The sequence below is a fragment of the Oncorhynchus kisutch genome, linkage group LG1, assembly GCF_002021735.2.
Source record: "Oncorhynchus kisutch isolate 150728-3 linkage group LG1, Okis_V2, whole genome shotgun sequence".
Classification (NCBI taxonomy): Eukaryota; Metazoa; Chordata; class Actinopteri; order Salmoniformes; family Salmonidae; genus Oncorhynchus; species Oncorhynchus kisutch.
Genome location: NC_034174.2, coordinates 8729432 through 8753364, shown reverse-complemented (window position 1 = coordinate 8753364; position 23933 = coordinate 8729432). Strand labels below are relative to the sequence as shown.

General features: G+C 48.1%; 1 protein-coding gene across 13 annotated transcripts in view; it reads left to right on the top strand.

Moving 5' to 3' along the window:
- The window catches only part of nckap1l (NCK associated protein 1 like), a 59571-nt gene that overhangs the window by 5642 nt on the left and 29996 nt on the right, over positions 1-23933 (top strand). For all 13 annotated transcript variants that reach the window (XR_004209623.1, XR_004209617.1, XR_004209645.1 and 10 more), the window contains exons 4-16: positions 5515-5571; positions 5992-6134; positions 10854-10944; positions 12088-12225; positions 14091-14139; positions 14245-14401; positions 14945-15001; positions 15246-15342; positions 15585-15694; positions 17334-17466; positions 17804-17885; positions 18069-18127; positions 18342-18487. Coding sequence is in view for 7 of the 13 variants with exons in the window: in XM_031822307.1 (XP_031678167.1) it covers positions 5515-5571; positions 5992-6134; positions 10854-10944; positions 12088-12225; positions 14091-14139; positions 14245-14401; positions 14945-15001; positions 15246-15342; positions 15585-15694; positions 17334-17466; positions 17804-17885; positions 18069-18127; positions 18342-18487 (1319 nt within the window). In the remaining 6 variants the exon portion in view is untranslated. The remainder of the gene's footprint in view (positions 1-5514; positions 5572-5991; positions 6135-10853; positions 10945-12087; positions 12226-14090; positions 14140-14244; positions 14402-14944; positions 15002-15245; positions 15343-15584; positions 15695-17333; positions 17467-17803; positions 17886-18068; positions 18128-18341; positions 18488-23933) is intronic.

The window sequence follows — 23933 nt, the reverse complement described above, 5'->3', positions numbered from 1 at the left end:
CATCAACCCACTGCGTTACGTGACGTCTGTACTGTTACAGAGCAACACGAACACATCAACCCACTGCGTTACGTGACGTCTGTACTGTTACAGAGCAACACGAACACATCAACCCACTGCGTTACGTGACGTCTGTACTGTTACAGAGCAACACGAACACATCAACCCACTGCGTTATGTGACATCTGTACTGTTACAGAGCAACACGAACACATCAACCCACTGCGTTACGTGACGTCTGTACTGTTACAGAGCAACACGAACACATCAACCCACTGCGTTACGTGACGTCTGTACTGTTACAGAGCAACAAGAACACATCAACCCACTGCGTTACGTGACATCTGTACTGTTACAGAGCAACACGAACACATCAACCCACTGCGTTATGTGACGTCTGTACTGTTACAGAGCAACACGAACACATCAACCCACTGCGTTACGTGACGTCTGTACTGTTACAGAGCAACACGAACACATCAACCCACTGCGTTATGTGACGTCTGTACTGCTACAGAGCAACACGAACACATCAACCCACTGCGTTACGTGACGTCTGTACTGTTACAGAGCAACACGAACACATCAACCCACTGCGTTATGTGACGTCTGTACTGCTACAGAGCAACACGAACACATCAACCCACTGCGTTAAGTGACGTCTGTACTGCTACAGAGCAACACGAACACATCAACCCACTGCGTTACGTGACGTCTGTACTGTTACAGAGCAACACGAACACATCAACCCACTGCGTTATGTGACGTCTGTACTGCTACAGAGCAACACAAACACATCAACCCACTGCGTTACGTGACCTCTGTACTGTTACAGAGCAACACGAACACATCAGCCCACTGCGTTATGTGACGTCTGTACTGTTACAGAGCAACACGAACACATCAACCCACTGCGTTACGTGACGTCTGTACTGTTACAGAGCAACACGAACACATCAACCCACTGCGTTATGTGACGTCTGTTCTGTTACAGAGCAACACGAACACATCAACCTACTGCGTTACGTGACGTCTGTACTGTTACAGAGCAACATGAACACATCATCAACCCACTGCGTTACGTGACGCCTGTACTGTTTCAGAGCAACACGAACACATCAACCCACTGCGTTACGTGACGTCTGTACTGTTACAGAGTAACACGAACACATCAACCCACTGCGTTACGTGACGTCTGTACTGTTACAGAGCAACACGAACACATCAACCCACTGCGTTACGTGACGTCTGTACTGTTACAGAGCAACACGAACACATCAACCCACTGCGTTATGTGACGTCTGTACTGTTACAGAGCAACACGAACACATCAACCCACTGCGTTACGTGACGTCTGTACTGTTACAGAGCAACACGAACACATCATCAACGCACTGCGTTACGTGACGTCTGTACTGTTACAGAGCAACACGAACACATCAACCCACTGCGTTACGTGACGTCTGTACTGTTAAAGAGCAACACGAACACATCATCAACCCACTGCGTTACGTGACGTCTGTACTGTTACAGAGCAACACGAACACATCATCAACCCACTGCGTTACGTGACGTCTGTACTGTTACAGAGCAACACGAACACATCAACCCACTGCGTTACGTGACGTCTGTACTGTTACAGAGCAACACGAACACATCAACCCACTGCGTTATGTGACGTCTGTACTGCTACAGAGCAACACAAACACATCAACCCACTGCGTTACGTGACGTCTGTAATGTTACAGAGCAACACAAACACATCAACCCACTGCGTTATGTGACGTCTGTACTGTTACAGAGCAACACGAACACATCAACCCACTGCGTTACGTGACGTCTGTACTGTTACAGAGCAACACGAAAACATCAACACACTGCGTTACGTGATGTCTGTACTGTTACTTAGCAACACGAACACATCAACCCACTGCGTTACGTGACGTCTGTACTGTTACAGAGCAACACAAACACATCAACCCACTGCGTTATGTGATGTCTGTACTGTTACTTAGCAACACGAACACATCAACCCACTGCGTTACGTGACGTCTGTACTGTTTCAGAGCAACACGAACACATCAACCCACTGCGTTACGTGACGTCTGTACTGTTACAGAGTAACACGAACACATCAACCCACTGCGTTACGTGACGTCTGTACTGTTACAGTGCAACACGAACACATCAACCCACTGCGTTACGTGACGTTTGTACTGTTACAGAGCAACACGAACACATCAACCCACTGCGTTACGTGACGTCTGTACTGTTACAGAGCAACACGAACACATCACCAACCCACTGCGTTATGTGACGTCTGTACTGTTACAGAGCAACACGAACACATCAACCCACTGCGTTACGTGACGTCTGTACTGTTACAGAGCAACACGAACACATCAACCCACTGCGTTATGTGACGTCTGTACTGTTACAGAGCAACACGAACACATCAACCCACTGCGTTACGTGACGTCTGTACTGCTACAGAGCAACACGAACACATCATCACACTGCGTTACGTGACGTCTGTATTGTTACAGAGCAACACGAACACATCAACCCACTGCGTTACGTGACGTGATTTCTGTTACAGAGCAACACGAACACATCAACCCACTGCGTTATGTGACGTCTGTACTGCTACAGAGCAACACAAACACATCAACCCACTGCGTTACGTGACGTCTGTAATGTTACAGAGCAACACGAACACATCAACCCACTGCGTTACGTGACGTTTGTACTGTTACAGAGCAACACGAACACATCAACCCACTGCGTTACGTGACGTCTGTACTGTTACAGAGCAACACGAAAACATCAACCCACTGCGTTACGTGATGTCTGTACTGTTACTTAGCAACACGAACACATCAACCCACTGCGTTACGTGACGTCTGTACTGTTACAGTGCAACACGAACACATCAACCCACTGCGTTACGTGACGTTTGTACTGTTACAGAGCAACACGAACACATCAACCCACTGCGTTACGTGACGTCTGTACTGTTACAGAGCAACACGAAAACATCAACCCACTGCGTTACGTGATGTCTGTACTGTTACTTAGCAACACGAACACATCAACCCACTGCGTTACGTGACGTCTGTACTGTTTCAGAGCAACACGAACACATCAACCCACTGCGTTACGTGACGTCTGTACTGTTACAGAGTAACACGAACACATCAACCCACTGCGTTACGTGACGTCTGTACTGTTACAGTGCAACACGAACACATCAACCCACTGCGTTACGTGACGTTTGTACTGTTACAGAGCAACACGAAAACATCAACCCACTGCGTTACGTGATGTCTGTACTGTTACTTAGCAACACGAACACATCAACCCACTGCGTTACGTGACGTCTGTACTGTTTCAGAGCAACACGAACACATCAACCCACTGCGTTACGTGACGTCTGTACTGTTACAGAGTAACACGAACACATCAACCCACTGCGTTACGTGACGTCTGTACTGTTACAGTGCAACACGAACACATCAACCCACTGCGTTACGTGACGTTTGTACTGTTACAGAGCAACACGAACACATCAACCCACTGCGTTACGTGACGTCTGTACTGTTACAGAGCAACACGAACACATCACCAACCCACTGCGTTATGTGACGTCTGTACTGTTACAGAGCAACACGAACACATCAACCCACTGCGTTACGTGACGTCTGTACTGTTACAGAGCAACACGAACACATCAACCCACTGCGTTATGTGACGTCTGTACTGTTACAGAGCAACACGAACACATCAACCCACTGCGTTACGTGACGTCTGTACTGCTACAGAGCAACACGAACACATCATCACACTGCGTTACGTGACGTCTGTATTGTTACAGAGCAACACGAACACATCAACCCACTGCGTTACGTGACGTGATTTCTGTTACAGAGCAACACGAACACATCAACCCACTGCGTTATGTGACGTCTGTACTGCTACAGAGCAACACAAACACATCAACCCACTGCGTTACGTGACGTCTGTAATGTTACAGAGCAACACGAACACATCAACCCACTGCGTTACGTGACGTTTGTACTGTTACAGAGCAACACGAACACATCAACCCACTGCGTTACGTGACGTCTGTACTGTTACAGAGCAACACGAAAACATCAACCCACTGCGTTACGTGATGTCTGTACTGTTACTTAGCAACACGAACACATCAACCCACTGCGTTACGTGACGTCTGTACTGTTACAGTGCAACACGAACACATCAACCCACTGCGTTACGTGACGTTTGTACTGTTACAGAGCAACACGAACACATCAACCCACTGCGTTACGTGACGTCTGTACTGTTACAGAGCAACACGAAAACATCAACCCACTGCGTTACGTGATGTCTGTACTGTTACTTAGCAACACGAACACATCAACCCACTGCGTTACGTGACGTCTGTACTGTTACAGTGCAACACGAACACATCAACCCACTGCGTTACGTGACGTTTGTACTGTTACAGAGCAACACGAACACATCAACCCACTGCGTTACGTGACGTCTGTACTGTTACAGAGCAACACGAACACATCAACCCACTGCGTTACGTGACGTCTGTACTGTTACAGAGCAACACGAACACATCATCAACCCACTGCGTTATGTGACGTCTGTACTGTTACAGAGCAACACGAACACATCAACCCACTGCGTTACGTGACGTCTGTACTGTTACAGAGCAACACGAACACATCAACCCACTGCGTTACGTGACGTCTGTACTGCTACAGAGCAACACGAACACATCATCCCACATCGTTACGTGACGTCTGTACTGTTACAGAGCAACACGAACACATCAACCCACTGCGTTACGTGACGTCTGTACTGTTACAGAGCAACACAAACACATCATCAACCCACTGTGTTATGTGACGTCTGTACTGTTACAGAGCAACACGAACACATCAACCCACTGCGTTACGTGACGTCTGTACTGTTACAGAGCAACACGAACACATCAACCCACTGCGTTACGTGACGTCTGTACTGCTACAGAGCAACACGAACACATCATCCCACTGCGTTATGTGACGTCTGTACTGTTACCGAGCAACACGAACACATCAACCCACCGCGTTACGTGACGTCTGTTCTGTTACAGAGCAACACGAACACATCAACCCACTGCGTTACGTGACGTCTGTACTGTTACAGAGCAACACGAACACATCAACCCACTGCGTTACGTGACGTCTGTACTGTTACAGAGCAACACGAACACATCAACCCACTGCGTTACGTGATGTCTGTACTGTTACTTAGCAACACGAACACATCAACCCACTGCGTTACGTGACGTCTGTACTGTTACAGTGCAACACGAATACATCAACCCACTGCGTTATGTGACGTCTGTACTGTTACAGAGCAACACGAACACATCAACCCACTGCGTTATGTGACGTCTTACCTGGCTGTACCGAGCCTGTGTTCTGACCACACATAAACTATTTTTTCTTTCAGGATCATGTTTATGAACTGCTGAATACAATTGATGCCTGCCAGTGCTTCTTCAACATTGTGAGTACAGCATCCCACACTAGTAGATAGGATAGGGTATCTACTTTGCCCCCTAGGGCCACTGTAAGTATCACAACATATAGTTCATTTATATGTTATCGTGTTAACCTACTTTTTTAACCTGAATCATTAATTTAAAAACACGTCATGCATTTATTAATGTAATTATGCATTCATTTATTCATGCAGTCATTTAATTATGCATTCATTTATTCATGTATGCATTCATTTATACATGTATGCATTCATTTAATTATGCATCCATTTATTTATTCATGCATTCATTTATTCATGCATGTATTCATTTAATTATGCATTCATTTATTCATGTATGCATTCATTTAATTATGCATTCATTTATTTATTCATGCATTCGTTAATTTATTCGTACATTCATTTATTAATTCATTCATTCATCAGGCGGTGAACTTTGACTTCACCAAGAACTACCTGGAGCTGATCATCACATATATATCTGTCATCGTCATGCTTTCACGCGTCGAAGACAAGAAGGTCCTGGTGGGCATGTACAACTGTGCTCACGAGATGTCCAATGGCAGCAGGTGGGGCCAGTTACGTCTATCAACCTTTCAAATACAGTTTTAATTTCAGGAAGTGATTCGGGAATTCAAATTGGAAACAATCCTCATTGAAGATGATTGAGCTCGTGTTCACAACATCTTTCATTGACATTTCTGAACAGACAATGAATTAATTCATTAATTTTCACATGTAAAATACGTAACCAGATCACATTACTCACACTGCACACTCATTTCACTCTTAAATTAAATTTATGACAGAAATTAGCTGACAAAGGCTTTTCCCACTCGTCCAATGAAAGATGGCATTTAAATGTCAATAATTTGTTCTTAACTGACTTTCCTATTTAAATAAAGGTTACATTAAAACAAATACAGTTCCCAACAGTGAAAATGACACTTGAAAGGATGTGAATCTTTTTGTGGCCGAGAAAGAAGATAGTCAGTTATGGAATGGCACCACATGATATTGATGTTGGCATGAGTTGGCACCACATGATATTGATGTTGGCATGAGTTGGTACCACATGATATTGATGTTGGCATGAGTTGGCACCACATGATATTGATGTTGGCATGAGTTGGCACCACATGATATTGATGTTGGCATGAGTTGGCACCACATGATATTGATGTTGGCATGAGTTGGTACCACATGATATTGATGTTGGCATGAGTTGGTACCACATGATATTGATGTTGGCATGAGTTGGTACCACATGATATTGATGTTGGCATGAGTTGGTACCACATGATATTGATGTTGGCATGAGTTGGTACTGTAGATGGAAGTGGCACCACATGATATTGATGTTGGCATGAGTTGGTACCACATGATATTGATGTTGGCATGAGTTGGTACTGTACATGGAAGTGGCACCACATGATATTGATGTTGGCATAGTTGGTACCACATGATATTGATGTTGGCACGAGTTGGTACTGTACATGGCAGTGGTACCACATGATATTGATGTTGGCATGAGTTGGTACTGTACATGGCAGTGGTACCGCATGATATTGATGTTGGCATGAGTTGGTACCACATGATATTGATGTTGGCATGAGTTGGTACTGTACATGGAAGTGACACCACATGATATTGATGTTGGCATGAGTTGGTACCACATGATATTGATGTTGGTATGAGTCGGTACCACATGATATTGATGTTGGCATGAGTTGGTCCTGTACATGGCAGTGGTACCACATGATATTGATGTTGGCATGAGTTGGTCCTGTACATGGCAGTGGTACCACATGATATTGATGTTGGCATGAGTTGGTCCTGTACATGGAAGTGGCACCACATGATATTGATGTTGGCATGAGTTGGTACCACATGATATTGATGTTGGCATGAGTTGGTACCACATGATATTGATGTTGGCATGAGTTGGTACTGTACATGGAAGTGGCACCACATGATATTGATGTTGGCATGAGTTGGTACCACATGATATTGATGTTGGCATGAGTTGGTACCACATGATATTGATGTTGGCATGAGTTGGTACAACATGATATTGATGTTGGCATGAGTTGGTACCACATGATATTGATGTTGGCATGAGTTGGTACTGTACATGGAAGTGGCACCACATGATATTGATGTTGGCATAGTTGGTACCACATGATATTGATGTTGGCATGAGTTGGTACCACATGATATTGATGTTGGCATGAGTTGGTACTGTACATGGCAGTGGTACCACATGATATTGATGTTGGCATGAGTTGGTACTGTACATGGCAGTGGTACCACATGATATTGATGTTGGCATGAGTTGGTACTGTACATGGCAGTGGTACCACATGATATTGATGTTGGCATAGTTGGTACCACATGATATTGATGTTGGCATGAGTTGGTACTGTACATGGCAGTGGTACCACATGATATTGATGTTGGCATGAGTTGGTACTGTACATGGCAGTGGTACCGCATGATATTGATGTTGGCATGAGTTGGTACCACATGATATTGATGTTGGCATGAGTTGGTACTGTACATGGAAGTGGCACCACATGATATTGATGTTGGCATAGTTGGTACCACATGATATTGATGTTGGCATGAGTTGGTACTGTACATGGCAGTGGTACCACATGATATTGATGTTGGCATGAGTTGGTACTGTACATGGCAGTGGTACCGCATGATATTGATGTTGGCATGAGTTGGTACCACATGATATTGATGTTGGCATGAGTTGGTACTGTACATTGAAGTGGCACCACATGATATTGATGTTGGCATGAGTTGGTACCACATGATATTGATGTTGGCATGAGTTGGTACTGTACATGGAAGTGGCACCACATGATATTGATGTTGGCATGAGTTGGTACCACATGATATTGATGTTGGCATGAGTTGGTACCACATGATATTGATGTTGGCATGAGTTGGTACAACATGATATTGATGTTGGCATGAGTTGGTACCACATGATATTGATGTTGGCATGAGTTGGTACTGTACATGGAAGTGGCACCACATGATATTGATGTTGGCATAGTTGGTACCACATGATATTGATGTTGGCATGAGTTGGTACCACATGATATTGATGTTGGCATGAGTTGGTACTGTACATGGCAGTGGTACCACATGATATTGATGTTGGCATGAGTTGGTACTGTACATGGCAGTGGTACCACATGATATTGATGTTGGCATGAGTTGGTACCACATGATATTGATGTTGGCAATAGTTGGTACTGTACATGGAAGTGGCACCACATGATATTGATGTTGGCATAGTTGGTACCACATGATATTGATGTTGGCATGAGTTGGTACTGTACATGGCAGTGGTACCACATGATATTGATGTTGGCATGAGTTGGTACTGTACATGGCAGTGGTACCGCATGATATTGATGTTGGCATGAGTTGGTACCACATGATATTGATGTTGGCATGAGTTGGTCCTGTACATGGCAGTGGTACCACATGATATTGATGTTGGCATGAGTTGGTACAACATGATATTGATGTTGGCATGAGTTGGTACCACATGATATTGATGTTGGCATGAGTTGGTACAGTACATGGAAGTGACACCACATGATATTGATGTTGGCATGAGTTGGTACCACATGATATTGATGTTGGCATGAGTTGGTACCACATGATATTGATGTTGGCATGAGTTGGTCCTGTACATGGCATTGGTACCACATGATATTGATGTTGGCATGAGTTGGTCCTGTACATGGCAGTGGTACCACATGATATTGATGTTGGCATGAGTTGGTCCTGTACATGGAAGTGGCACCACATGATATTGATGTTGGCATGAGTTGGTACCACATGATATTGATGTTGGCATGAGTTGGTACCACATGATATTGATGTTGGCATGAGTTGGTACTGTACATGGAAGTGGCACCACATGATATTGATGTTGGCATGAGTTGGTACCACATGATATTGATGTTGGCATGAGTTGGTACTGTACATGGAAGTGGCACCACATGATATTGATGTTGGCATGTGTTGGTACCACATGATATTGATGTTGGCATGAGTTGGTACTGTACATGGAAGTGGCACCACATGATATTGATGTTGGCATGTGTTGGTACCACATGATATTGATGTTGGCATGAGTTGGTACCACATGATATTGATGTTGGCATGAGTTGGTACAACATGATATTGATGTTGGCATGAGTTGGTACCACATGATATTGATGTTGGCATGAGTTGGTACTGTACATGGAAGTGGCACCACATGATATTGATGTTGGCATAGTTGGTACCACATGATATTGATGTTGGCATGAGTTGGTACTGTACATGGCAGTGGTACCACATGATATTGATGTTGCCATGAGTTGGTACTGTACATGGCAGTGGTACCACATGATATTGATGTTGGCATGAGTTGGTACTGTACATGGCAGTGGTACCACATGATATTGATGTTGGCATGAGTTGGTACTGTACATGGCAGTGGTACCGCATGATATTGATGTTGGCATGAGTTGGTACCACATGATATTGATGTTGGCATGAGTTGGTACTGTACATGGCAGTGGTACCACATGATATTGATGTTGGCATGAGTTGGTACCACATGATATTGATGTTGGCATGAGTTGGTACTGTACATGGAAGTGGTACCACATGATATTGATGTTGGCATGAGTTGGTACCACATGATATTGATGTTGGCATGAGTTGGTACTGTACATGGAAGTGGTACCACATGATATTGATGTTGGCATGAGTTGGTACTGTACATGGAAGTGGTAACACATGATATTGATGTTGGCATGAGTTGGTACCACATAATATTGATGTTGGCATGAGTTGGTACTGTACATGGCAGTGGCACCACATGATATTGATGTTGGCATGAGTTGGCACCACATGATATTGATGTTGGCATGAGTTGGTACCACATGATATTGATGTTGGCATGAGTTGGTCCTGTACATGGCAGTGTATGTGTATACGTGCATGAATGTGGGGCGGCAGCGTAGCCTAGTGGTTAGAGCGTCGGACTAGTAACCGGAAGGTTGCGAGTTCAATCCCCCGAGCTGACAAGGTACAAATCTGTCGTTCTGCCTCTGAACAGGCAGTTAACCCACTGTTCCCAGGCCGTCATTGAAAATAAGAATGTGTTCTTAACTGACTTGCCTGGTTAAATAAAGGTAAAATAAAATAAAAATGTGTGGTTGATTTGACTAAGTCATGATTGATTGATTGTTTGTTTGATCCTCCAGTGACCCTGCATACCCGCGCCTGGCTCAGATGTTTATGGAGTATGAACAGCCCATTAAGAAACTGACTGAGGAATTCGGCCCTCACACTAAGGTAATTGTCAATTGCATATTCACATATTCAATTCACAAAGACGTCAGAGATTCCGAGTTGGATGACCGTTCAAAAAAAAAAAATCCCAGTCGGATCTCGTTTTTAAAAAATGTACTTTTAAATGTTGTCTTGAACGCGCACTGAAATCGGAAGTCATAGATTTCTGAGTTCTCAGTTGTTTTGAACACAGCATTAGTCTTAGCGCAGGGAGGGAGAAAACAGCAGAGGATCCGCCTCTCACCGTCCCTGCTCTCTCCTTGGGGACACCAAAGTCGCACCGAATCTGCCTCATGCACAATTCATGTTGTTCCTTTGACTAGAGAAAGTGAAATACTCCTCGATATTAAAATAGACACGATGAGCTGCCAGTAATATTTAAACACGCGAGGCTGACGATACACTTGGCTACTCATTCATTGCAGCTGCAGTGGGACTGGAAGTAGAGAGAAGCACGTTTTATGTTTTGTAATAATGTTGACTAAAGACAGTGTTGACAGTGAGGAATTATTATTATTATTTACAATAACGCTTTGCTGTATTCTTTGACAGTCTTTCTGTGGTCAGGGGTTTTAAAACGTTATTAAATCTTACGTAGGCTAGTATCAAACACCGCTGTGGCCGGGGTCATGGAAGTTCTGTAGGCACGGTGATTTGAGCTATCCGATTGGCCAGCGCAGTAGGCAAACTCGATTTAGCCACAGATCTCCTAGTTCACCAGGTAGTTTCAGACAAATTGAAATGGTTCACAATGGCAACACTGTGTTTACCCGATGCACAGGGCTTCTGAATAAAGCGGATTTACCACATAAAGCGCATTTACCACATAAAGCGCATTTACCACATAAAGCGCAACACAATAAAATGAACGTAAGCCTTTATAACACAGCCTTTACTGTTGGCTTGAAGATCAACCGGGTGGTGACCACTGCACTAGGGTATATTCACGATTGTATATTCTCTAGGGTAATGTTAACTGTACATTGAAAACGACTGTAAATGTTAGAGTGGGTCATTATTCCTGAAAACCAATGGTGGTCATGATTTTGACTGATATTCGGCTTTACAACTCTTTCACGGAGCTCTCCCTCTCTCCCTCCCACCCTCTCGCTCCCACCCTCTCCCTCCTTCCCCCTCTCTTCCCAGGGTGTGACGGAGGCCCTCCTGTCCCTACAGATGTTGTATCCCAGGAGGAACCTTCCTGCAGAACAGTGGCGCAGCGCTCAGCTCCTCAGTCTCCTCAGCGCACCTGCCTCCATGCTGGACCCTGCCTGCTGCGACACCGTGAGACTGCCCTCTCTCTCCCTCTTCTTCTCTTCTCTCTCCCCCTCTTCTCTCCTCCCCTCTCACCTTTCCCCCTCTTCTCTCCTCTCTCCCCCTCTTCTCTCCTCCCCTCTCACCTTTTCCCCTCTTCTCTCCTCTCCTCTCTCCCCCTCTTCTTCTCTTCTCTCTCCCCATCTTCTCTTCTCTCCTCTCCCCCTCTTCTCTTCTCTCCTCTCCTCTCTCTCCCTCTTCTTCTCTCCTCCCCTCTCCCCCCTCTTCTCTCCTCTCCTCTCTCCCCCTCTTCTTCTCTTCTCTCTCCCCCTCTTCTTCTCTTCTCTCTCCCCATCTTCTCTTCTCTCCTCTCCCCTCTTCTCTTCTCTCCTCTCTCTCCCTCTTCTTCTCTCCTCCCCTCTCCCCCCTCTTCTCTCCTCTCCCCCTCTTCTCTTCTCTCCTCTCCTCTCCTCTCTCCCCTCTTCTCTCCTCTCCTCTCTCCCTCTCTCCTCTCCTCTCCCCCTCTCCTCTCCTCTCCTCTCCTCTCCTCTCCTCTCCTCTCCTCTCCTCTCCTCTCCTCTCCTCTCCTCTCCTCTCCTCTCCTCTCCTCTCCTCTCCTCTCCTCTCCTCTCCTCTCCTCTCCTCTCCTCTCCTCTCCTCTCCTCTCCTCTCCTCTCCTCTCCTCTCCTCTCCTCTCCTTTGGACCCTGCCTGCTGTGACACTGTGAGACTTTTGTCCTTTCCCCTTTTCTAATCTAATCTGTTTTCTTTTCTCTTCATCTCTTATCTTCTGTTTTCTTATCTTCTCTTCTCTCCTCCCCTCTCACCTTTTCCCCTCTTCTCCCCTCTCCTCTCTCCCCCTCTTCTTCTCTTCTCTCTCCCCCTCTTCTTCTCTTCTCTCTCCCCATCTTCTCTTCTCTCCTCTCCCCCTCTTCTCTTCTCTCCTCTCTCTCCCTCTTCTTCTCTCCTCCCCTCTCCCCCCTCTTCTCTCCTCTCCCCCTCTTCTCTTCTCTCCTCTCCTCTCCTCTCTCCCCCTCTTCTCTCCTCTCCTCTCTCCCCCTCTTCTTCTCTCCTCTCTCCCCCTCTCCTCTCCTCTCTCCCCCTCATCTCTCCTCTCCTCTCTCCCTCTCTCCTCTCCTCTCCCCCCTCTCCTCTCCTCTCCTCCTCTCCTCTCCTCTCCTCTCCTCTCCTCTCCTCTCCTCTCCTCTCCTCTCCTCTCCTCTCCTCTCCTCTCCTCTCCTCTCCTCTCCTCTCCTCTCCTCTCCTCTCCTCTCCTCTCCTCTCCTCTCCTCTCCTCTCCTCTCCTCTCCTCTCCCTCTCCTTTGGACCCTGCCTGCTGTGACACTGTGAGACTTGTGTCCTTTCCCCTTTTCTACTCTAATCTGTTTTCCTTTCTCTTCATCTCTTATCTTCTGTTTTCTTATCTTCTCTTCTCTTCACTTTTTCTATTTTATTTTCCTCTTCTGTCCTCTCCTCCTCTCTCCCCTCTCTCTCCTCTCATCCTCTCTCCCCCCTCCCTAGAATGTCCCGTCTGCTGATTTCAAAGGCAGCCACTGGTGTCTTTGTACCATAGTGTTCTGTGTTAGTCTCTGTGCCCCGTGGTTCTCTTCATGTGGGATTCAAAACTTCAGCCAAGAAACAGAGACCACTACACAAACACACAGTGTATACCTAATATCATGGCACATACTATATTTTGTATTGAGTATTGTGTCTGGAAATAAATACCTTTAGGAGAAGTTAGCGTGTGAACCTGTAACAGCCACGTGTGAACGTCAGCATGTCTTGTGTTATCATAAAGTACAATAATTCACAGGACATCTGTAAAATAATCAGAGACGACTATTGATGACTTATGATTAACTAATTAAATGACTAACTTGTGTTTCCCCACAGATGGCCTGTGAGTACTTGTCCTTAGAGGTGATGGAGCGATGGATCCTTTGTGAGTGCTAGTTATTATCTTCAGACTCAGTCTAGGCTACCTTGTGAAAAACGAAAAGACTTCAGTGGTTGAACTCTATTCACGTTGATCTCTCCTCTCCTCCAGTGGGTTACCTGCTGTGTCATAGCAGTCTGAACACCAACCAGTCATCTCAGGAGTTGTGGAAGATGGCCCTCCGCAGCGGCCTTTATCTCACCATCATCAGGGATGAGACAATCAACATCCATAAGATCACAGAGGACTACTTCGATGGCCTGAAAGGGTACGACATTATTATGACATTTATACTCTGTCCTCAGAGTGATTGGACTGGGTGTCAAGCTGATTCTAGTTCCCAATGTTCTGGGCCCTGGTTCCCAATGTTCTGGGCCCTGGTTCCCAATGTTCTGGGCCCTGGTTCCCAATGTTCTGGGCCCCGGTTCCCAATGTTCTGGGCCCTGGTTCCCAATGTTCTGGGCCCCGGTTCCCAATGTTCTGGGCCCCGGTTCCCAATGTTCTGGGCCCCAGTTCCCAATGTTCTGGGCCCCGGTTCCCAATGTTCTGGGCCCTGGTTCCCAATGTTCTGGGCCCTGTTTCCCAATGTTCTGAGCTCTGGTTTCCAATATTCCATACCCTGGTTCCCAAATGCTCTTGTAGACAACAAAAAAAACATTGCTGGTTAGCATATTTAACAATGCTCCTACAAAGGGTGTAATTGAATTATGTTGGTGGCGCTAAGATGCTGTTGGGAGAGGCCCTGTCTGGTAATGTGTACCGTACTGAACTATAATCTTACTGATAGCTCTTCCTCGTTTCGTTGTGACAGGTACAGTAAGCGTATCGCCGATATCAAAGAATGTCGCGAGCATGTTATAGTCAACAGGTGAGTTATCTGCTTGTGTGTAAAACCTTTTATTTTTTTAACTCAAACTGAGCCTGAAATGATGGACCTGCTTCAGATAGCGCCACCAATTGGTTGAATGGTCTCCCATTTAACATGTAGCCCAAGTAGCACTCTTTTTCATGGTCCTTCGAGACGGATTTGAACCAGCAACCATGGCCACCATATGATTAACAGTTCAAGTCAAGAATATAGATAACTATGTGCGTTGTCATATGTATGTCAGTGGAGCCATGCACAGAGAGAGGAGAGGTTTCCTGAGGAATGCCTTGAAGGAGTTGGTCAAAGTCCTGGAGGATGAACCTGGACTTCTGGGACCCAAGGTACATAACCTCATTTAGTTCATCTGGCTAATAGTGCCAATATTGCATGTTCAGCTTCCCTGTATGTTTGGACATTATCATCAGAGATGTATTACATTACATTACTGGCATTGAGCTCTCATTCTATACAATACTGAACAGACAAAGCTCTCCATGTTCAGTAAATGAATATGGTCAAACAGTGATGTGTCTTTTGCAAAATATTCATATTTTTTTTCTCTTAATGTCAATCCATCCCTAAGGTGTTGTTTGTCTTCATGGCTCTGTCATTTTCCCGTGACGAGGTCCTGTGGCTCGTCAGATATTCAGAGAATATTCCCAAGACCAAGACTCCAGAGGACTACGTAGACTCGTACGTTTGAAGTTAGACACACAGCAGACCCTCTCACCACAGCAGACCCTCTAACCACAGCAGACCCTCTAACCACAGCAGACCCTCTCACCACAGCAGACCCTCTAACCACAGCAGACCCTCTAACCACAGCAGACCCTCTCACCACAGCAGACCCTCTAACCACAGCAGACCCTCTAACCACAGCAGACCCTCTCACCACAGCAGACCCTCTAACCACAACAGACCCTCTCACCACAGCAGACCCTCTAACCACAGCAGACCCTCTAACCACAGCAGACCCTCTCACCACAGCAGACCCTCTAACCACAACAGACCCTCTAACCACAGCAGACCCTCTAACCACAGCAGACCCTCTCACCACAGCAGACCCTCTCACCACAGCAGACCCTCTAACCACAGCAGACCCTCTCACCACAGCAGACCCTCTCACCACAGCAGACCCTCTCACCACAGCAGACCCTCTAACCACAACAGACCCTCTCACCACAGCAGACCCTCTAACCACAACAGACCCTCTAACCACAGCAGACCCTCTCACCACAGCAGACCGTCTAACCACAACAGACCCTCTAACCACAGCAGACCCTCTAACCACAGCAGACCCTCTCACCACAGCAGACCCTCTCACCACAGCAGACCCTCTAACCACAGCAGACCCTCTCACCACAGCAGACCCTCTCACCACAGCAGACCCTCGCACCACAGCAGACCCTCCTGCCATGCCACTTTCTATCAATCTCCAATATCAGCCATAAATACATACAGTACCATTATTAGCATGCTGAGCAGAATGCATGAAGAATATGTTTGTTTCAAGTGGCTCTCCTGTACATTTAAAGTTTTGCAAGTTGCACCTAACATTAGCATTCAAGTCACACAACGAAACAATGAAGTAGAAGCTTATACAACAGCTACTGTATCTGGCTGTTAAAGCACAGGAAAGTCGGACTGTTGACACAGTAGTCACTAGTTTATGTACTGTATAGTTCTACTGTTGACACAATAGTCACTAGTTTATGTACTGTATAGTTTTACTGTTGATACAGTAGTCACTAGTTTATGTACTGTATAGTTTTACTGTTGATACAGTAGTCACTAGTTTATGTACTGTATAGTTTTACTGTTGACACAATAGTCACTAGTTAATGTACTGTATAGTTCTACTGTTGATACAGTAGTCACTAGTTTATGTACTGTATAGTTTTACTGTTGATACAGTAGTCACTAGTTTATGTACTGTATAGTTTTACTGTTGATACAGTAGTCACTAGTTAATGTACTGTATAGTTCTACTGTTGATACAGTAGTCACTAGTTTATGTACTGTATAGTTCTACTGTTGATACAGTAGTCACTAGTTTATGTACTGTATAGTTTTACTGTTGATACAGTAGTCACTAGTTAATGTACTGTATAGTTTTACTGTTGATACAGTAGTCACTAGTTAATGTACTGTATAGTTCTACTGTTGATACAGTAGTCACTAGTTAATGTACTGTATAGTTCTACTGTTGATACAGTAGTCACTAGTTAATGTACTGTATAGTTCTACTGTTGATACAGTAGTCACTAGTTAATGTACTGTATAGTTCTACTGTTGATACAGTAGTTGCTAGTTTTATATGTGTGTGTTGCAGGCAGATGGCTGAACTCCTGTTCTACATGGAGAGGTTGAGGACCCTGATGACTAAGTATAGCCGTGTGGTACAACGCTACCATGTCCAGTACCTGGCCCAGTTTGATGCCCTGCTCCTCAACGACACCATGCAGGTACTGGGGGGCGGGGGGGGGGGGGCTCTTGTCTCCTGCCATTATGTCGTCTCAAGTCCAGGATGTTCTTTCCCTAATCTCCTCCAAAGACCAGGAGGCCATTACCTGCCGGGCACGCTGCGGGGGGTGGGGGCTTACTGTTTGAAACTTGAATTGAATAGAGACACAATACAATGTGGTATGCCTCAAGGATCTACTCTTGGGCCTTTTATTATTTCAGAGCGGACCGAAATAATTGTGACTTATCATCATACTGTATATGTTGTTTTTAGTCTGAGAAAGCATTTGTCCCAGAGGACGTTGCTTCTATTACTGTTTTGACTATTCTGTCCTGTAGAATATGTATGTCTGTCCAGAAGAGGAATCAGTCCTGATGACATCATTTGTCTCAACCCTGTCTGCACTGACTATCAAGCAAGGTAAACAAAATGTATCTGAAATCTAGAATTCATATCTAATGCATGGTCCTACAATCTGTAACAATCTGTCGTTCTGCCCCTGAACAAGGCAGTTAACCCACTGTTCCTAGGCCGTCATTGTGAATAAGAATTTGTTCTTAACTGACTTGCCAAGTTAAATAAAGATAAAATGTCCTTCAACAGTGGAAAACGGAGAGGAGTTTGACTTCAGGGCTCTGAGACTGGACTGGTTAAGATTACAGGTATGGTACTTCACTTACCCTAGAAATACTTTACATCTACCACACACTGTTCCATGTTATGAGCCTGCACTGTGAACACACTGTTCTATGTTATAAGCCTACACTGTGAACACACTGTTCCATGTTATGAGCCTACACTGTGAACACACTGTTCCATGTTATAAGCCTACACTGTTCCAGTGTATCAAGATGTCTGTGCTGTCTCATGTTACAGGCCTACACCAGTGTATCCAAGGCCCCACTCTCCCTCAAGGAATACCCAGACCTGGCTAAAGTGATGAACATGACCCAATTCCACACCAAGATGTTGGACAACGTGCAGGAGATGCTTCACGAAACCTCAGATCTCTCCATTCTCTGGTCAGTCTGCTCCCCCATGGGCCCCATAGAAAAAACCCATCCTCTACACCAGTGGTATTAAAAGTCTAAGGGTTGCGACTTCTTGAGGCGTCATGGGGGAATTGCAGCGGGGAAATTCTGGTGGAGAAAAAAAAGTTTCCCACTGAGAAAGTTTGAATACCGCTTCACTAGTCGCTACCCCCTCTAGTCGCTACCCCCTCTAGTGGCTACCCCCTCTAGTGGCTACCCCCTCAAGTCGCTACCCCCTCTTGTCGCTACCCCCTCTAGTTGCTACCCCCTCTAGTCGCTACCCCCTCTAGTCGCTACCCCCTCTAGTCGCTACCCCCGCTAGTCGCTACCCCAGCTAGTCGCTACCCCCGCTAGTCACTACCTCAGCTAGTCGCTACCCCCGCAAGTCACTACCCCCGCTAGTCACTACCCCCGCTAGTCGCTACCCCCACTAGTCGCTACCCCAGCTAGTCCCTACCCCCCAATAGTTTCTACCCCCACTAAATCTTAGTCCATATAGTCGCTACCCCGCTAGTCACTACCCCAGCTAGTCCCTAACCCTGCTAGTCGCTACCCCGCTAGTCGCTACCCCGCTAGTCGCTACCCCGCTAGTCACTACCCCGCTAGTCGCTACCCCGCTAGTCACTACCCCGCTAGTCACTACCCCGCTAGTCACTACCCCAGCTAGTCCCTAACCCCGCTAGTCACCACCCCGCTAGTCACTACCCCACTAGTCACTACCCCGCTAGTCCCTAACCCCGCTAGTCACTACCCCAGCTAGTCCCTAACCCCGCTAGTCACTACCCCAGCTAGGCCCTACCCCCAATATTTTCTACCCCCACTAAACCCTAGTCCATATCATCCCTACCCCCACTAGTCCCTACCCCACTAGACCCTACCCCTCTAGCTCCTACCCCCACTACTCCCCTCGTCCCTTGGTACTTCTGTAGATCAGACGTGATTGGATAAAAGCAATATGGCAATAAGTCTACCTTGCCAATGACCTAGTCCAAGATATTACAGCATAGACAAATTATCTACTGTACATGATGTGCATAGGGTCTCTGGTAGGGGTCCCCAATAGGGTCTCTGGTAGGGGTCCCCAATAGGGTCTCTGGTAGGGGTCCCCAATAGGGTCTATGGTAGGGGTCCCCAATAGGGTCTATGGTAGGGGTCCCCAATAGGGTCTATGGTAGGGGTCCCCAATAGGGTCTATGGTAGGGGTCCCCAATAGGGTCTATGGTAGGGGTCCCCAATAGGGTCTATGGTAGGGGTCCCCAATAGGGTCTCTGGTAGGGGTCCCCAATAGGGTCTATGGTAGGGGTCCCCAATAGGGTCTATGGTAGGGGTCCCCAATAGGGTCTATGGAGGGGTCCCCAATAGGGTCTATGGTAGGGGTCCCCAATAGGGTCTATGGTAGGGGTCCCCAATAGGGTCTATGGTAGGGGTCCCCAATAGGGTCTATGGTAGGGGTCCCCAATAGGGTCTCTGGTAGGGGTCCCCAATAGGGTCTCTGGTAGGGGTCCCCAATAGGGTCTATGGTAGGGGTCCCCAATAGGGTCTCTGGTAGGGGTCCCCAATAGGGTCTATGGTAGGGGTCCCCAATAGGGTCTATGGTAGGGGTCCCCAATAGGGTCTATGGTAGGGGTCCCCAATAGGGTCTATGGTAGGGGTCCCCAATAGGGTCTCTGGCAGGGGTCCCCAATAGGGTCTATGGTAGGGGTCCCCAATAGGGTCTCTGGTAGGGGTCCCCAATAGGGTCTCTGGTAGGGGTCCCCAATAGGGTCTCTGGTAGGGGTCCCCAATAGGGTCTATGGTAGGGGTCCCCAATAGGGTCTCTGGTAGGGGTCCCCAATAGGGTCAATAGGGTCTCTGGTAGGGGTCCCCAATAGGGTCTCTGGTAGGGGTCCCCAATAGGGTCTCTGGTAGGGGTCCCCAATAGGGTCTATGGTAGGGGTCCCCAATAGGGTCTATGGTAGGGGTCCCCAATAGGGTCTCTGGTAGGGGTCCCCAATAGGGTCTCTGGTAGGGGTCCCCAATAGGGTCTCTGGTAGGGGTCCCCAATAGGGTCTCTGGTAGGGGTCCCCAATAGGGTCTCTGGTAGGGGTCCCCAATAGGGTCTCTGGTAGGGGTCCCCAATAGGGTCTATGGTAGGGGTCCCCAATAGGGTCTATGGTAGGGGTCCCCAATAGGGTCTCTGGTAGGGGTCCCCAATAGGGTCTCTGGTAGGGGTCCCCAATAGGGTCTCTGGTAGGGGTCCCCAATAGGGTCTCTGGTAGGGGTCCCCAATAGGGTCTATGGTAGGGGTCCCCAATAGGGTCTATGGTAGGGGTCCCCAATAGGGTCTATGGTAGGGGTCCCCAATAGGGTCTATGGTAGGGGTCCCCAATAGGGTCTCTGGTAGGGGTCCCCAATAGGGTCTATGGTAGGGGTCCCCAATAGGGTCTATGGTAGGGGTCCCCAATAGGGTCTCTGGTAGGGGTCCCCAATAGGGTCTCTGGTAGGGTCCCCAATAGGGTCTCTGGTAGGGGTCCCCAATAGGGTCTCTGGTAGGGGTCCCCAATAGGGTCTATGGTAGGGGTCCCCAATAGGGTCTATGGTAGGGGTCCCCAATAGGGTCTATGGTAGGGGTCCCCAATAGGGTCTCTGGTAGGGGTCCCCAATAGGGTCTATGGTAGGGGTCCCCAATAGGGTCTATGGTAGGGGTCCCCAATAGGGTCTATGGTAGGGGTCCCCAATAGGGTCTCTGGTAGGGGTCCCCAATAGGGTCTATGGTAGGGGTCCCCAATAGGGTCTATGGTAGGGGTCCCCAATAGGGTCTATGGCAGGGGTCCCCAATAGGGTCTATGGTAGGGGTCCCCAATAGGGTCTCTGGCAGGGGTCCCCAATAGGGTCTATGGTAGGGGTCCCCAATAGGGTCTCTGGTAGGGGTCCCCAATAGGGTCTATGGTAGGGGTCCCCAATAGGGTCTATGGTAGGGGTCCCCAATAGGGTCTCTGGTAGGGGTCCCCAATAGGGTCTATGGTAGGGGTCCCCAATAGGGTCTATGGTAGGGGTCCCCAATAGGGTCTCTGGTAGGGGTCCCCAATAGGGTCTCTGGTAGGGGTCCCCAATAGGGTCTATGGCAGGGGTCCCCAATAGGGTCTCTGGTAGGGGTCCCCAATAGGGTCTCTGGTAGGGGTCCCCAATAGGGTCTATGGTAGGGGTCCCCAATAGGGTCTATGGTAGGGGTCCCCAATAGGGTCTATGGTAGGGGTCCCCAATAGGGTCTCTGGTAGGGGTCCCCAATAGGGTCTATGGTAGGGGTCCCCAATAGGGTCTATGGTAGGGGTCCCCAATAGGGTCTATGGTAGGGGTCCCCAATAGGGTCTCTGGTAGGGGTCCCCAATAGGGTCTATGGTAGGGGTCCCCAATAGGGTCTATGGTAGGGGTCCCCAATAGGGTCTATGGTAGGGGTCCCCAATAGGGTCTATGGCAGGGGTCCCCAATAGGGTCTATGGTAGGGGTCCCCAATAGGGTCTCTGGCAGGGGTCCCCAATAGGGTCTATGGTAGGGGTCCCCAATAGGGTCTCTGGTAGGGGTCCCCAATAGGGTCTATGGCAGGGGTCCCCAATAGGGTCTATGGTAGGGGTCCCCAATAGGGTCTATGGCAGGGGTCCCCAATAGGGTCTATGGTAGGGGTCCCCAATAGGGTCTATGGTAGGGGTCCCCAATAGGGTCTATGGTAGGCGTCCCCAATAGGGTCTATGGTAGGGGTCCCCAATAGGGTCTATGGTAGGTTGTCCCCAATAGGGTCTATGGCAGGGGTCCCCAATAGGGTCTATGGCAGGGGTCCCCAATAGGGTCTCTGGCAGGGGTCCCCAATAGGGTCTATGGTAGGGGTCCCCAATAGGGTCTATGGTAGGGGTCCCCAATAGGGTCTATGGCAGGGGTCCCCAATAGGGTCTATGGCAGGGGTCCCCAATAGGGTCTCTGGCAGGGGTCCCCAATAGGGTCGATGGTAGGGGTCCCCAATAGGGTCTATGGTAGGGGTCCCCAATAGGGTCTCTGGCAGGGGTCCCCAATAGGGTCTATGGTAGGGGTCCCCAATAGGGTCTATGGTAGGGGTCCCCAATAGGGTCTATGGCAGGGGTCCCCAATAGGGTCTATGGCAGGGGTCCCCAATAGGGTCTCTGGCAGGGGTCCCCAATAGGGTCTATGGCAGGGGTCCCCAATAGGGTCTCTGGCAGGGGTCCCCAATAGGGTCTATGGCAGGGGTCCCCAATAGGGTCTATGGTAGGGGTCCCCAAAAGGGTCTCTGGCAGGGGTCCCCAATAGGGTCTCTGGCAGGGGTCCCCAATAGGGTCTCTGGTAGGGGTCCCCAATAGGGTCTCTGGTAGGGGTCCCCAATAGGGTCTATGGTAGGGGTCCCCAATAGGGTCTCTGGTAGGGGTCCCCAATAGGGTCTATGGTAGGGGTCCCCAATAGGGTCTATGGTAGGGGTCCCCAATAGGGTCTATGGTAGGGGTCCCCAATAGGGTCTATGGCAGGGGTCCCCAATAGGGTCTATGGTAGGGGTCCCCAATAGGGTCTCTGGCAGGGGTCCCCAATAGGGTCTATGGTAGGGGTCCCCAATAGGGTCTCTGGTAGGGGTCCCCAATAGGGTCTATGGTAGGGGTCCCCAATAGGGTCTATGGTAGGGGTCCCCAATAGGGTCTCTGGTAGGGGTCCCCAATAGGGTCTATGGTAGGGGTCCCCAATAGGGTCTATGGTAGGGGTCCCCAATAGGGTCTCTGGTAGGGGTCCCCAATAGGGTCTCTGGTAGGGGTCCCCAATAGGGTCTATGGCAGGGGTCCCCAATAGGGTCTCTGGTAGGGGTCCCCAATAGGGTCTCTGGTAGGGGTCCCCAATAGGGTCTATGGTAGGGGTCCCCAATAGGGTCTCTGGTAGGGGTCCCCAATAGGGTCTATGGCAGGGGTCCCCAATAGGGTCTATGGTAGGGGTCCCCAATAGGGTCTATGGTAGGGGTCCCCAATAGGGTCTATGGTAGGGGTCCCCAATAGGGTCTATGGTAGGGGTCCCCAATAGGGTCTCTGGTAGGGGTCCCCAATAGGGTCTATGGTAGGGGTCCCCAATAGGGTCTCTGGTAGGGGTCCCCAATAGGGTCTATGGTAGGGGTCCCCAATAGGGTCTATGGTAGGGGTCCCCAATAGGGTCTATGGTAGGGGTCCCCAATAGGGTCTATGGTAGGGGTCCCCAATAGGGTCTATGGCAGGGGTCCCCAATAGGGTCTATGGTAGGGGTCCCCAATAGGGTCTCTGGCAGGGGTCCCCAATAGGGTCTATGGTAGGGGTCCCCAATAGGGTCTCTGGTAGGGGTCCCCAATAGGGTCTATGGCAGGGGTCCCCAATAGGGTCTATGGTAGGGGTCCCCAATAGGGTCTATGGCAGGGGTCCCCAATAGGGTCTATGGTAGGGGT